At 38.2% G+C, this 16,398-nt stretch overlaps 1 protein-coding gene across 1 annotated transcript; it reads right to left on the bottom strand.

Moving 5' to 3' along the window:
- Window positions 1-13,097: 13,097 nt before the first annotated feature.
- On the bottom strand, window positions 13,098-15,063 carry TAS2R39 (taste 2 receptor member 39). The gene has a single exon (XM_074367883.1). It carries the CDS (start codon window positions 14,252-14,254, stop codon window positions 13,280-13,282), a length of 975 nt encoding a protein of 324 aa, XP_074223984.1. The 5' UTR covers window positions 14,255-15,063; the 3' UTR covers window positions 13,098-13,279.
- Window positions 15,064-16,398: the final 1,335 nt, after the last annotated feature.

Genomic DNA, 16,398 nt, shown 5'->3' on the forward strand with positions numbered 1-16,398 from the left:
AACTGGACTTTGTTTCTACTTTGTGCTCATGGTGGGTATTACTATCACAGTATAGTGAGTGACATGTTTTCGGTAAAATCACTTCTGTTTGTTCCAGGTCTGAAAATGTGTCCTTGGCAATGATGACATTGTTAAAAAGGATTTAGTTAATGAAAGTATAGGAAGGTATCTCTGGGGGTGTGGGGGTGGGAGGGTTAGCAGTTGAAAATGACACCCATCAAAGTGAAGGAACTCTGTCAATAAAGCTCAGAGCCAGGTTAGAGTTAGACACGGGGGAATGCACTGCCCACCCTTCTGTTTTGACAGTGACATGGGCCCATTCATCCCGATTTCCAGAGCTGTGTCCTTTTCACTCCTCATCCCAAGCCCATCTCCACTTGTGCTTTCAGTCTGTGCCTGGGTTGTGGTTTGAACGAGCCACTGATTTATTTGCAGCCATCCTGGGATCTGGTTTGCAGATGCAAATGGCAGTTTTCTCTAGGAAGTGTCTGTGGCAATTGGATCATTTTCTGGTTTGCATTCCCAAGGCCGGCAGGTTCTCAGAAAACCGTATCTTACAGGCAGTCTGCTGCGGGTTATTTTTAATCTCGGCTATAAATGCCAGTCCATAATAGTTCTTGACACTGAAAGAGCTTTCGCTTGCAAGGCAGAGGATTGTTAGAGAAAGAGTTATTAGTTTAGCAAAAATCTGGGTCCAAAAAGAAGATAAGGAGAAAGGACTGTGGGGCTAGAGAGGGCTTGGGGTTCAAGAGTGAGATTTGGGACAGATGCACATTGAGAAGCCATTGGCTTTTTGAGGGGCTTGAGTAATGAGAATGCAGGAGTTTGCTCAGGGAGAGCACGCAGGGGAAGCAGAATGCATCACGGACCCACCTTGGGCTTTTTGAGCATCTGCGGTTCTCTTTCAAAGTCAGTCTCATTATAATTCACCCCCATTTCTGATATCAACAGTGCCTTCTGAAGGTCCATGTCATCTATTCTCACCACTTCTCAGTCTTTTGTCCCTTGTCTCTCACTGGTCCTGGGCCCTGCTTGGCGATGATTTTACTTCAGATTCTAGTTTGGCATTTAGAATTGGTTTATGTGCAGATGTAAGCACCGTGCGGATATTTTAAAATCCCAGATGAGCTCCCACATAAAGTAGGGATGAATTTTAAAATTTGCAAATTGAATGTGTGCAAAAGCATCTTAACATTTTAAAAATAATTAGTTTAGGACTGGGTTTTTTGAGCACCAGCTGCCCGTTGTCCTTGCTTGGCCCTGCAGTAAACCTTTTTCTGTTCCAAACTCAAAAAAAAAGAAAAAAAAGAAAAGGAATTAGTTTAATATTCAAGTAGCCTGCTCCCCCCCCATCCACCTAGTGGGTGAAAACATAATTCTGGCAAAACTCATCCATTTCATGTTACACTCATCCCACTCAAGATACTCTCTCCTGCTCTGAGCCTGGCTGCTAGATAAAGGTAGAAGGTGGTCTCCAGGCCAAATACATGTCCGTCACCAGCATGTCTTCAGCATCTGCAGAGTGATTACCTGCAACCCCTTTCCTCTTACTGTGACACCAACATCCAGTATGTCTCCTTCCTTCTCCCTTAAACTGCCCTCTTATATGCCTTCTTATATACGTGGCAGGCAAGTTAGAGTTGGCTGGTGTGGCTGAAATTCTGCTTTTATCTTTTCTGTTTGTTCTTATGTTCTTATGAAAAAACTTCCTGAGATGATGCTGAGGGACATGCACATAGCTGTGTAGAGTTTGCTCTAAGAGTTCCCGTATAGATGTTTTTCTTTAAGTAGAGTACCACTTAACTAATCACTTAACTTATTGTAAAACCTCTCATCTCCAGTCCAACAATCAGCTTTCACGAATTTAAGCTTCCTGGAAATTTTCTTTGAAACCGCTAAGGAAAGGGAACTGGGAGCTGCCCCTGTTTCATCAACTGATACAGTTTCCCCAGGGGGCCACATAATGGAATTAGCACGTCTGTTAACAGGTGAGAAAAGCACTGGCATAAAACCAAATCAAAGTAAACGTGTTATCAATGGAGTTAGCGTTCCAGTTCAAAATTTTCCTTAGAAATGTCATGTAGGAAACCCGTTTTGGGGCATCTTTATGATCCCAAATTAAGATTTGGGCAATACAAGATAGTTCATGATAAAACGTTGTGGGCACCAAAGGTTAAACTTCTGAAATTTGCTTGGAGGTACTTGTATAATAAAAAAGTGTATGACATTTCTAATTTAATGTTAGACCAAACAAATGCATTTGCTTCCTCTTTCTTCTGAGCTTCCATTGGGGAAAAATAATAATGAAGAGAGAGGAGTGGGGATGGCCAACAGCAGACTAGAGATTTCATTTTGTTTCTTGGATGTGGACCGTCAGTGAAAGCATATTGTGGGTGAAGTGGAGTAGAGATGATGCCCAGAATATGCACATGGTAGACCTTGGGGAATGTGGTGGCCAATCAGCTTGCTAGGTCGAGGGCCCTGGATGTAGAATTCCTAGCTCTGGATAGTGGGAGTGAGGCATGGTGCAAAACCAGGGGCCTTGTTAAAATTTTGTCTGCCAGATAGCTGTGTCAGTGACCCCTTCCAACCATTTTCCCACCACTGCAGTCAGAACCATTGACAGCCCCCATGTTGACAGTTCTTTTCTACAGAAATTAAGTACATTTCCCAGGAAGAACTAGGACTTCTAGTTTGGGTATTTGCACGTTAAATAAATTCCTTCTAATTATGACATTTTAGATTTCCATGCTAATATCAGATTCCTTACCCTCATAACTAAAAGAAAAACCAGTTGTCAGAAGCCCATCCTGACTGACCAGATGACCTGGTTACAAAGTCTAGCTCTAGACCAGCCTTTCTATTCAAGAGACTGTCTTACTGGGGAGCAATACTTACTTATGCAAAACAGACTTTCATCTTCCTTCATGAATTAGTAATCAGGGACTCTCAGAAACAGCAAAATCCACAGCCTGAAAGAGAACGCCAAGCTAAAACATTCAGAATAAATGACCCCTGAAGAAATAAAGATCAAAAGACACTTAAAAACTTCAAACGTCTATCCTCAGAGAAGGCAGAGAAGATATTATATCCATAAAATAAGAAAAGGATGCTATTAAAAATAAATGAGAAGCTTTTAGAAATTAAAAACATGATTTAAATTACATTCAGTTAATATATGACTTCAGTAAAAATAAGATGAAGTCAAGGTCATTTCTTTGAATGCAAGGCAAAAATTGAAGATAAAAATGAGAACAGAAGGGATAAGAGACATGGATATTTAATCCAGGAGGTCTAGAATCTGGCTGAATGGAATTTCAGGGAGCAAGATCAGAGAAAATGGAGAGGGAGATTTTTTTTTTTTTTTTAAATAGAAGAAAATTTCTTAGGGCTGATGAAAGATATGGTCTTTTGATTGCTAAACCCTGAATTGGTCTTAAATAATGGAACATTTGTTAGTAATTGCCTAAGCCGTGATTATTCTCCCTTGTTTCTCATAAGTACTTTGATTTTGTTTAAAGTAAAAGCATGTACAATTAAAAATAATTTCTTCTACAGATTTCCTGGCAGGGGAGTCCATATACCCAGCTGCCTGTAATGGAGACATTATATCTTGGTGTGTAGCAGCTATCCTTGTGGCCACGAATAAGAGGTTCAATAACATGATAAGGGTGGATTGGATAAAAAGCTAGACAGATCCCTGGTTTTTAATCATTTCCTGGAGCATTTTCTCCAGCTTCCAGACTTTGTTACATTGAAAATATTAGACTGAACTATATTCAATTTCTTGTAGTAAGCTGTAATGGAAAAGAATCTGAAAAAATATAAAAGAGTATGTATATGTGTAACTGAATTGCTTTGCTGTACACATGAAACTAACATTGTAAATCAACTACACTTCAAAAAAAAAAAGAATTAAAAAATGATAGGCATTATATGGTCACTGTAGTCAGATCTGTTATATCCAGTTGTAGTGCAATACTAGGGAGTCACCAAGGATAAAAAGAAGATCCTGAAATCTTCCAGAGAAAGAAAATACAAAAACCTTCAAAGAACAAAGACACAGGTTCTATTCTGATTTCCAATTATGCTCAAAGATAATGAAATTTCTTCTAAGTATTCAAGGGAAATGATTTTAGACCTAGAATTAACCAAAGTACCAATTGAGTGAGGACAAAATAAAAACATTTCCAAACATTCAAGGACTAAGAAAATTTACTTTCTTACGGTAACCTTTCTGAGTAAGTTACTTGAGGATGTGTTCTAGTAATTAAGGGAGGAAATAATAAAAGAAAGGGTAAAAACAGTGAAATAGTAGCTACCATGGAACTAGGGGGGTGGGGAGATTGAACAGATGTTGTTTAAGGGTACAAACTTACAACAAGTGAGGCGGGAAGCCCCATAAAAAGACCAGCAGGACCCCGAAGTAGGGCCACTACTCTCCTGCCAGCACCATTCGGTTCCCTGGCCCAGAGCCTCTATCTCACTTTTTTGCCTCTGAACCGGCTTACTTACCCCTAAAATTCTATTGGTTCCCTGAGCTCACTTCTGATTGGTTATTTCCTTCACTCCTGATTGGTTATTTTTCTCACTTCTGATTGGTCCACTTGTAGTACTTCATTTGCATGGAGCTCACTCCTGATTGGTTATTTGTCTCCCTCCTGATTGGTTATTTGTCTCCCTCCTGATTGGTCCATTTCTACAAAGCTTGTTCTTAATTAGTCAACTTTCCTTATACCTGATTTACATATGATGTTGCAGAGTGTAAACTGGCCGCCTATAAAAGCCGGTGTAAAGCTACAGGTGGGGTCCAGAGCTTGGAGTGTTATCTCTTCTGGGCCTCCTGGTGTAATAAACCTGAGTTCTCCGACTCTCTGAGTGGTCTCTCGCCTGGATCCAGGTTGCTGTCACAACTGAGCTGTGACAACAGGCTGTAGTACCTAGCTATAATGCTGAGCTGTAACACATTTTTCTGCAACACAAGTAGTAAATAAGCCCTAGAAAGCTAATGCACAGTATTGTGACTACAGACAGCAGTATTGTATCATAATCATTAAACTTGCAAAGAGACTAGAACCTAATGATTCCAACCACTGAAAAAGGATCATTATGTAACATAAGAGGTGCTAATTAGTGCTACAATGGCAGTCATATTACAGTATGTAAATGTATCACATTAACATGTTATACGTCTTAAACTCACACAATGTTATGTGTCAAATGTATTTCAATTAAAAAGTAAGATAGGAGATCTAGGAAAGAGTTGATGGATATAACAGACATTCAGTGAAGGAATTTCCAATGATGACAATGTAAAGAATGGAATAAAAGGATAATAAAGGGCTTTGAGAAAGCTGCTTCTCAAAAAAAAATGTGGATTACATCTAACTGATAGTAGTGTGGTCAAAAACTTGAATTCCTTTGAGGAAACAGTAAAGTATATACTTACCTTTTTGCGGGATGTATGTGTGGTCTAAACAAAGAATAATTGAGCAGAATCATCACAAACCTGAACTGAACTCTTGCGTGCTGCTGAATAAATGCTGGAGTGGAAGACAATAGAATGCATTTAATTTTCTTGCTGGGAACAGTCTCCTTTTATCTAGGTCTATTGATTGTGTCATTGAATTTAATGGAAAGCTTTTTTTGGTCCTAAGTCTAATAACCCTTGTAGTAACAATATGAAGATTACTGCTTATTGGTTTTCCACATTCAAAATAAATTCATAGATAATGTAGAGAAGACTGAATTATAGTTACAAAGAGCATATAACAACGTAAAAGGAACGTACTGCTTTCAGAAGTTAAAAAGTGGAAAATGGGAGAAGCCAATGGAAAGACGGGGGGAGCTAATATACTCTTTTTGTATAATGTGCAGTTGATAGGCATTGACTATAAAAAAATAGTAGAACAAGAAATTGAAACAAAATGATCATTCAGTAATTTAAAGGCAATGAGAATGAGAGCTAAAAGTAGTCATTTAACTCTCAAAACTGGGAAGGAAGATGGAGGAAATTTGAGGGCAATGTAAGTGACGTCTGAGTGCTCATATTTTACAGTGATGAGTCAATGAATATTGTTTACAGATGGCTAAACAGTGTGTATATGTGTATGTGTATGTGTATATTTGAACTTATGAGAGTAACCACCACAGAAGCTGAAGTCAGAAATCAATATAAACATAGCTTCTGGGGAGTGGAAATTTAGGTGAGGCAGGAAGGAGACTGATGCTTTTCACAAAACACCTTTTCAGCATTTGATATATATTTTTTTTGACCAAAAGCCAGTATTACTTTCATAAAAATAATAATTAAAAAAACCCTTGAAACGATTTTAATTTCACTTCTGTAATTTTTTTGGCGATTTATAAATAACTTTATTACGTTTTTGTAAGTATTGGCAACCTCATTTTTAAAAAAGCCATACCTGAGAATTTGAGTTATGAGGCATTTAATAGCTTCTAGCAGTCAGGCTATCTCACAAGAAAATAAAACCTCACAACATTACCAGGAAACAGTGACAAAGAATTGTGACATGTGACACGTGCTTCCCCGATTATCTATTACTTGCTTTGGGAAGCTGCTTGGTGAGGAGTTTGTTTCCATACATGTTTTTCTCTCAGGTGATGGCTTTGATGCCCTATTTCCACCTGCCAATAACTATGTTTTGATATTCGTTGACTTAATGTCTGCAGCCCCTGAGAATGTGTGATGTGGGAAAAGGCGTTGACAGAATCCGCCTACCATTTTTCTCAGCATCCAGTATGTTATTCAGAATCCATTTGCAGTATGTGGAAGCATGCCATCATTTTGAATAACAAATACTTTTTTTTTTTTTTAAACAACGGAGTCCTCAGGAGGGGTGAAATGAGGAATAATGATGGTGTGTTTCACACCTGGCACACTCATGTTCCGTCCTGGATGGCTTTCACGGTGTCAACAAAAAGGCTTACTACTTGTTGGTAGCTTTTAAGGATGGCACGTGTGAAGAATTGTGGCCAGTGCAGCTGCGTGTTTGGCCCAATGAGGACTCCACAAGAGGTGGCCATGCTAAAGAGTGTCCTACAGACTGGTTATGAAATGGGGGAGAGTAGCTTACCCTTTTTTTCTTTCCAGAGAGTGGCCCTTTTCGCTTCAGGTCATGAGCGATGACTCAGGCTAAAGTCCACACCTGCTCTGAATCGATTCAAGTGGCCTGTAGCTTCTCTTTCCTGGCTTGACAGTTTCAAGGTCTTTCTTGCATTTTGCTCTTTGCCTTTATCTATCCTCTCTTACAAGTCCATGGACATTCAAGTTCAGAGAATGAGACCCTTAGGGAAACCCTCTGCTTTTTCTTGACGAGAAAAGGAAGTAGTTCCCCTATTTTAGGAGGAATTTAATGTAATTCTTTGCAGGTAAGAAGAGTAGGTGGAATTAGTTTTATGTGGTGAATTTATCACAGATTAAGGTCTGGAGATTGGTGATCCAATATTAGCTGCTACCCCCGCTGTGGCTTTTTGAAAAATCACAAAATGGCCATCTTGTATTAGTCAGTTACCATCTGCACATTATCTTAATAATTGTTCTGGACTCTCCTGTGAGGTCAGTGTTATTATCCCTCTCATTTTATAGAGGAGGAAATAAAAATTTGGAAATGTTAGTTATTTATCAAGGATAAACAAAGATTCTTAACATTTCTTGCAGTTTCCACGTTTGAAATTTTGTCGTGATTGCTGCTACCTTTGTGGTTAAGTGATTCAATTTTTAAAAGGTTCAACACAGTTTTCTTCTTTGAGCACTCTCTTAATTACTGATTCTATAGAAGTTTGTTTTCAGTTGATGTTTAGGCTCTAGTTTTTTACATGCACATCTGTTTGGCCTTTTCAACTTGACTGTAGGTTACCCTTGCTCTAGTGCTATGTAGAATAAATTCTTTCTGTTAAAAAGCCAGCTCATGATATGGGAGATGTTACTTTATCAATAATATAGTAGAAATTAGGCAGCTTTCCAGGGCTTGTCATACCAATAGTGAAGGTGAATTAGAAACGTTTTCTTTTATATATAAAAAATAAAGGACTCAATTAGAGAAATGTTCTACATTTTAGGTTTATGAGCAAACACTTATTAAGTAGACAAAGACTTTAAGGTGATAGAAACCTCAGTGAGCATTCTTTAGTCTGAAAAAATTTCACCTCAAGTTTAGGACAAGGAAGGAAATAAAAACAAGTGAACACACTTAAACCATTTTAGAAATGTAAGCATCAGGCAGGAAGGATAAGAGATCAGAAAGCCCAAAAGGAGGGGATGTTCAGTAACAAAATTGATTTATACATCTAGTAATAAACAATGCCATTCAAAACACACAATATAGGAACTTATCCTAAAACGCCCAAATAGAGGTTCACAGTGCATCTTGGCAAATTAAAGGCTCGGAGGAGAACTGTCATGAGAAACCTGTTTACTGTTTAACACAGCACATTTCAAAATTTATCGGACCAGAGACATATGTCCTCCATAATCCAAGATGACACACATTGAGAGTACTCCTGGCCTACTGAGAGTGGCTGTCACATATCATATGCTAATTCTTCTTTTTTTTTTTTTGAAGTATAGTTGATTTACAATGTTGTGTTAGTTTCTGGTGTATAGCAAAGTGATGCAGTTACACATACACATACTCTATTTCATAATAGGTTATTATAAGATATTGAATATAGTTCCTTGTGCTGAACAGTAGGACCTTGTTCATCTGTTCAATGTATGCTAGTTAGTATCTGCTAACCCCAAACTCCTAATTTACCTCTCCCTCCCCTTTCTCCTTGGGTGACCATAAGTTTGTTTCTATGTCTGTGAGTCTGTTTCTGTTTTGTAAATAAGTTCATTTGTGTCATTTTTTTAGATTCCACATATAAATGACATCGTATGATATTTGTCTTTCTCTGTCTGACTGACTTCACTTAGGATTATAATCTCTAAGTCCACCCACGTTGCTGCACGTATGCTAGGGCTTGATTACCCAGGAAAAAATCTTTGTGCCACTTGTGGCTGAAAACAGACCAAAGATACGCAGACTCAGGAGTGGCAGTGGACATCACAGTAAGCATTTTATAGTAAGCATGGTGTGCTTTATATAGTAAACATGACTACGTTCTGAATGTTTAGTAACACATACCACAAAATAGCTCCAGTTTTATTTTTATGCATTTCTTGAATAGATTATATGCTTATACCACGGGGAATTCAGAAGATATAAAAATACATACAGCAAAAAGTTTCCCTTCTACTCCTGTCTCCCAGCCACACAATTGACTTCTTTGGAAGAAAACAATGTTATTAGTTTCTTAATAAATTCTTACAGAGAGAAAAGTACCTACATGTTCAAGTATTTTTAAAAAACACACTTAAATACAAAAAATAGCATAGTAAAGGTACTGCTTTTTAAACTTGGGTTTTTTTTTTTTTTTTCGGTCCTAATGATACATTTGGAAGCTGTTCCATAGCCATATATAAGCACGTTTTGTGTTCTTTCTCTTTCTTTCTTTCTTTCTTTCTTTCTTTCTTTCTTTCTTTCTTTCTTTCCTCTTCTCCTACTTACCTTCTGTTCTTCCTCCTTTGTCTGGATGTCTGTTGATGGACATTTTGATTTTACTATTTTTTTCTATTAAATAATATTGCAACAAATGTTTTTTATGTCAAGTATATCTGTAAGATAAATCCTCTCAAATAAAATTGTGAAGTAAAAGTATATATCACCATAATTTTTTAAACCATTTTTTCTTTCTTGTTTTTTAAATTGAAGTATACTTGACATGTAACATTAAAATTTAAAGTGTGCAACATGTTAGTCTGATACATTTATAAATTATACTATGGCTGCCACTATAGTGATAATTAGTTCCTCTATCACATTCCATAATGATCCTTTCTTTTTAGTGGTTGGACTCATTCACTTCTAGTCTCTTAGCAAGTTTGATGATTATAATACAATATTACTGTCTGTATACTCAACTATGCATTAGATCTCTAGGGCTTATTTACTACTCTTTGTAAATTGTATCCTAAACAAAATCTCTTTAATCCTTCTACTCCCCATCCCTAGTAACCACCATTTTACTCTCTGTTTTTACAAGTTTGACTTCTTTTTTTAACATTTTTTATTGAGTTATAGTCATTTTACAATGTTGTGTCAAATTCCAGTGCCGACCACAATTTTTCAGTTATACATGAAGATATGTATATTCATTGTCACATTTTTTTTCACTGTGAGCTACCACAAGATCTTGTATATATTTCCCTGTGCTGTACAGTGTAATCCTGTTTATCTATTCTGCATATGTCTGTCAGTATCTACAAATTTTGAAATCCCAGTCTGTCCCTTCCCACCCCCGGCCCCCCTGGCAACCACAAGTTTGTATTCTGTGTCTGTGAGTCTGTTTCTTTTTTGTATTTAGGTTCTTTTTTTCTTTCTTTTTTTTTTTTTTTTTTAGATTCCACATATGAGTGATCTCATATGGTATTTTTCTTTCTCTTTCTGGCTTCCTTCACTTAGAATGACATTCTCCAGGGACATCCATGTTGCTGCAAATGGCGTTATGTAGTCAAGGTTGACTTTTTTAGATTCCACATATAAGTAATATCATACAGTACTTGTCCTTCTCTGCCTTAGGGTCTATACCACTTAGCACAATGTCCTCAAGATCCAGGTCCCCCTTTGTGCCTTTCTAGACAATAGTCACCCTACATTGTACTGTCTTATAATTGCAAAGAGTAGTTTTGGTAATGCTTGTATTATTAAAAATGGTACTATAACATCTATCCTCTCTTATATCTATGTTTATCAGATTTCGTGTTTTTGTGATTTATCTGAATTTGTTCCATTATTATGTAGTATTTCACTGTGGAATCCATTGTTTGAAAATTTAGTGAATTTTATTGGGAAATAGTTTGGGAGCATCTGTAAAGCTGAAGATATACATATTCTATAACTGAAATTCCGCTACTAATTTTTCATTATATATTGTACACGTGTGTTCAACAACATCTATATTTTGAAACTGGACATTGTAAAATAGCTCTTAGAATTTTTGAGTACCACATACAAATTAATGATTATGGTCTGCTCGTAATATTTTGCCTAGATTTATTTGTTTAAGTTTGTAAAATTGTTTTTATTTAAACTAAAAAAAAGAAAACCAGTCCACTCATTTCCCCCACCCCCCTCACCTCCCATCTCTTGCAACCACCGACTTGATCTCTGTATCTGTGTTTGTAGAGTGACACTCTTTCTATTGAAACATTAGGAACATAGGAGAAAATTGTAGATTTGCTAATGGGAAAGTGAAGGAATGACCTCCTGATGACTTCCTTCTTTCAGAAAATGTGAGGGCATCCTCATCAGTTGAAAATGAGGCAGAGAGATAACAGACTGGAGGAAAAGATATGAGGTAGTCATCGTGGGTAGTGAATGAATGACTTCTTTAGGGAAATACAGGATAGAAATGCCCAATGGTGTTACTCATTTGAGGCTGAAGAGCATCAATCTGTAGGAACATAACTTCATCCAGTTATGAGATACCTCAAGCAGAATCGGGCTGCTTAGAAATATACATAGGGTGTTAAATAGTCAGGTTCATCTAGATGTGGGATTATTGTCCACGATGGGGATGAACATTCGTGACGGAAACAGGGGCCAGGAAATTAAAGTCCTCTATAATTCAGTTAAATAAAATATTTCAAACATACCCTGAAATAGACTAGTATAAAGAACCACCATGTACCCGAGACCTTGTTTGAAAGAAATCACTAACATACAATCATCTAAACCTCTCTACTCCTTTGCCCGCTGCTGAATTATCTCAAAGCAAACCTCAGGTGTCTGCATATGAGATACATCTCACTTCATCTGTATATGCTGAAAATATTTTTAAGGATCTGGGTGTGAGAAACCAGTAATCTAAACTGGCACGAAGGAAAGTAAAGAGGTGGGGCTTGTTAGAGAGACAAATAATACAGACATGTCCGTGGATTAAAAGCTGGTGATTTTCCATGGCAGCCCTTGAGCTAATAAAATGGAAAATAGAAGGTAGTGATTGGAGTGGAGATGTTTAATTCATGATTTTGGAGGTTTGAATTATTAATAAAAACAAACAGAGGTTCAGTCAACTATAAGATACACAGTCCTTAGCTAATTCTCTTTCTAATAAATAAAAAATCAATAGAAATCTTTAAAAAATTTTAAATGAATGCATACATGATCTAAATTGTTCAAACAATGCAGAAAGGTATAACATTAAGTGTAAATGTTTCATTTATCTCCAGATACCCAGTGCCACTATTCAGAAGTCCTATGTTAAATCATTTTTGGTACATCCTTCCAGAAACTTTATATGTGCATACATATACACAAGAAGCATTTATATTCCATTAAAATATAAATAGAATTATAAAATATCTGCTTGCATTTTGTACTTAACAATATATTGGAAATCTTTTCATTTCAGGACACATGCATCTGTTTCACTTTAAAAATGTTTAAATAGATTTCCATTTCAGATATCTGAGTCCCCTCACTAATGAAGGGTCCTGCAGTGCAGACCTTCCTGTGCATATTTTTTCACATGAATATGAATGACCATATCTTATCTATGGGAAAGATTCTTAGACAGTAATTTTTAGGTTGAAGGGTGTTTTATGTACTGTTAATTTTGATTAATATTTCCAAATTATTCAGATTATGTCTTTTCGAGCATGGAGATAAAAGACTTCCAGCTGTTACTCAGAAGCCTTCCTTAATCATCTGAATCTGTTTAAAAAGCATGTGGATGCGGAAAGAGGAGTTGCCAGGAGTTCAAACTGCAAAGCCTTCCTTTATTTTGGTGGCTAAATCGATTCTGGCTAGATGCCAGAATCACCTTGGGAGCTTAACGAATTGTCTGAGTTCCAACTCCAGAAATCCTGACTTAATTGATTTACGGTCAGGCCTGGACATTGGTATTTAAAAAAAAAAATCTCCCCTGGAGATTCTAATGAATAGCCAGTGACTAGACTCACTGCTTTAGATAGAGCCAGGGGAGGTAGAAATAGAAGACTCAGGTGAAGAATTATGTCAGGCATCACTAAGATTGCGCCCATGAAGCAAAAGGGAGAAACAACCTCCAATACAAAAAAAACAAACCAAACCCCCAAACAAAACACACATCAAGCGGAAGGGTCAGATCAAGTCTGGGGAAGAAAGGGCGCAGGAAGAGAGAGGTCCAGGTGAGGGAGAGGCAGCGTGGGCTGGGAGAGGCGCGGTGGCGCTCTTCACATGTGGGTCATGGAGTCTACCCTGTACGGATGAACTCGAGCCTGGAGCCGCTTCCAGGCTCTTCTCAGCCCAGGGTTGTCCCGAATCAGGAGAATGGAATGGCCAGCAGGGTAGGCGGCCATGATGGCTTTGCACAAGATACTCCAGAAACTGCTGATGTCAAAGATGTTGGACATATAGAGAAACAGAGCGACTGAGTTGAAAATGTAGAGGATGAGAAAGTAGCTGGTGGCTTTGATGGCCCCCAGGTGAGCCTCCATGCTGGGGTCCCTGTAACCTGTGGCATTGCTGGACATGTGTCGGGTGTGTCTCTTGAGAGAGACGATCAGCAGGGTGGCTGTAAGGATGAACATGATCAGAGGAATGAAGATCCCCATTTGAAAGAGAACAGCCAAGTTGGTCACGTTGGTCTCAGTGGAGACTTTTTTCTTAGTGGAGTTGGAGGAGGGGACAGGAACGTAATTGTTACAGTGCACAGTGTAGATGTTTTTGAGGAAGAACACACAGGTGCCCAAGGAAATAAACACGGATAGCCACAGAAGCCAGGACATCCATCCAGAAATTCTCCACTTCAGCTTGAGGAAAAGGGGGTAGGAGAAATCAGCAATCTTCACGAAGTAGAAGAAACTGAGCCAGGCAGCAAACCAGAGGCCACAGTAATTTAAGAACACGAAACTTCCTTTGAATGTGTCATATACAATTTCTTCATTATAAAAATATGGGAGTGTTGAACTGAAGATAATTTCTAGGATTATGAAGCTTTGTAGAGCTATTCTGGACACACTCAGGAAAAGCAGGATCTTGCCGCTTGTGGAAACTGCTTTCGTCTGCATCCATTCAGCTGTATTTATAGCCACAATGAACCCATTTGTAATGATACCAATGATGCATTCACTTCCTATAATTATACAAGTTAAAATGAGGAGAAATGGTGAAAATTCATTTTCCGTGAGATTGCAGGTTTTGGTCATCCTGAGCCGTCACTCCTCTTCGACGTCCCGAGGCAAATGTCTCCCTCGCGTTTGATGTGCTCCCACTACTCATGTCACCAGAGGAAGCAGCTGATGCCTCATTTCCAAATCTGCTCCATTTGTTTATTTGAGAATTCTTAGTTCTAAATCTGGAGATGCAAATGATGGAAGGATTTGTTTCCCAGTCCTCTCCCGTGTCGTTTTGCACGTGTTGGTGTGTTGGTTCAATCATGGGATCCAGGGAGGAGCCTGAGTCTCTGCTCCTTTATAAATCACTACCTGGATATTGAGAGTGGTGTTCTTAAATAGTTCCAGTTAAGTCAGACATCTGTCCACAAAGTCACCATTCAACTGAGTTTCACTTGTGACCCCAGGGAAATGATTGAAAATAATAACTTCAAATATATATAGTTCTTACGTGCTATGCACTGTTCAAACATGTTATTTTTTTAAAAAAATTATGTATTACTTATCTTGTTGGGGGAGGTAATTAGGTTTATTTATTTACCTGTTTGTCTTTTTTTAATGGATGTACTGGGGATTGAACCCAGGACCTTGTGCATGCTAATCATGTGCTCTGCCACTGAGCTCTACCCCCCCCCCCAACACTTTATATATATTATGACATTTAAGCCTTACAACAACCCTATGAAGAATGTACTTTTATTACCTCCATTTTGCAGATAAGGAAACTGAGGCTAAACAACTTGTCCAAAGTCATAGAGAAAGGGAGAGGGAGAGCGGGGATTCAAACCCAAGTCAGCTGGTCCTGGAGCCCCTGTTCTTAGCTATTATGTTATAGTACCTATACTTCCAGACCATTTTGTGTGCACCGAAGACTATATGCAGAGTTGGTTTAACTGTAACTTTTTTTCTAATAGACTTTCATGGTGTCCTCACTATTTAAGGAAAGAATAATTGAGTTAAAAAAAGAAAAAAACAGTTTTGCACCTGTGAGTTTTGTTTGTTTGTTTGTTTTTTTACTGCTTACACAGAACACTTTTACTTATGACACTTCTGGTCACCAAATATGTGGGGTTTTTTTTTCCCCCAAAGCAAGCAATTCTGCAACAACATCTGGGTGCCCTACAGTTTTAACTCAGTTCTGACCTATCTTCCCAGAGATAGCATCAGATCCTACAGGTTAAGGGCTCAGACCCACGAGACTGCCCCCATGTCACATGCCAGTCCCAAGTCCAGGTTGTCACCTGTGCTTCTGACCTGTTGGCTGTAAGGTAGAGGTTCCTATGACACCCTCCTTGGGTTCAGTTAGTTTGCTAGAGAAGCTCGCAGAACTCAAGAAAGTAGTTTGTTTACATTTATTGATTTATTATAAAATGATAAAGAACACACATGAACATCCAGATGGAAGACATGCATAGGGCAATGTATGTGGAAAGGGAACAGAGCTTCCATGCCCTTTTTGGGGTGCCACACTCCAGAACCTCACGTTTTCACCAACCCAGGAGCTCTTTGAACCCAGGTTTTTTTTTGGGTTTTTGTGGAGGCCTCATTACATAGGCACAATTGATGGAATCATTGGCCATAGGTGACTGTTTCAATCTCCAGCCTCTCTCCCCTTCCCGGAAACCAGGGAGTGCGACTGGAAGTTCCAACTCTGGATTCATAGTTGGTCCCCCTGGCAGTCAGTCCCCACCCTTAGGTGTGTTCCAAAAGTCTCCTTGTGAACTTAACAAAAGACATTTTTGTTGAGTCTCATCACTTAGGAAATTCCAAGGGGTTTAGGAGCTCTGTGCCAGAAAAGGGTTGGACAAAGACCAGGTGTATTTCTTATTATAAATCACACTATCACAATAAGAAAGCAAGAAGACACTGATTTTCAGAGATAAATCTTTTTTAACAAAATAAATTACTTGAGAGATAATACATCTCTTTAGTTACATATAAATGATTGCACACACACACACACACACACACACACACACTCACTCACTGTGTGCACACAGACATACTTACCTTTCATTTTAAACAAATTACCAGGAAAATAAGGGTTGAAGGAAAAGTTCCTTGTTTCTTTATGAGGTAGGCATACCAACATTAGGGTAAAAACATCACCCCAAGTCACCTAATGTATTTTGGAATATTAAAACCAAAAGAGATGGAGAGAAGCATCACTCTTATCT

This window comes from Camelus bactrianus, chromosome 7 (genome assembly GCF_048773025.1).
Source record: "Camelus bactrianus isolate YW-2024 breed Bactrian camel chromosome 7, ASM4877302v1, whole genome shotgun sequence".
Taxonomy (NCBI): Eukaryota; Metazoa; Chordata; class Mammalia; order Artiodactyla; family Camelidae; genus Camelus; species Camelus bactrianus.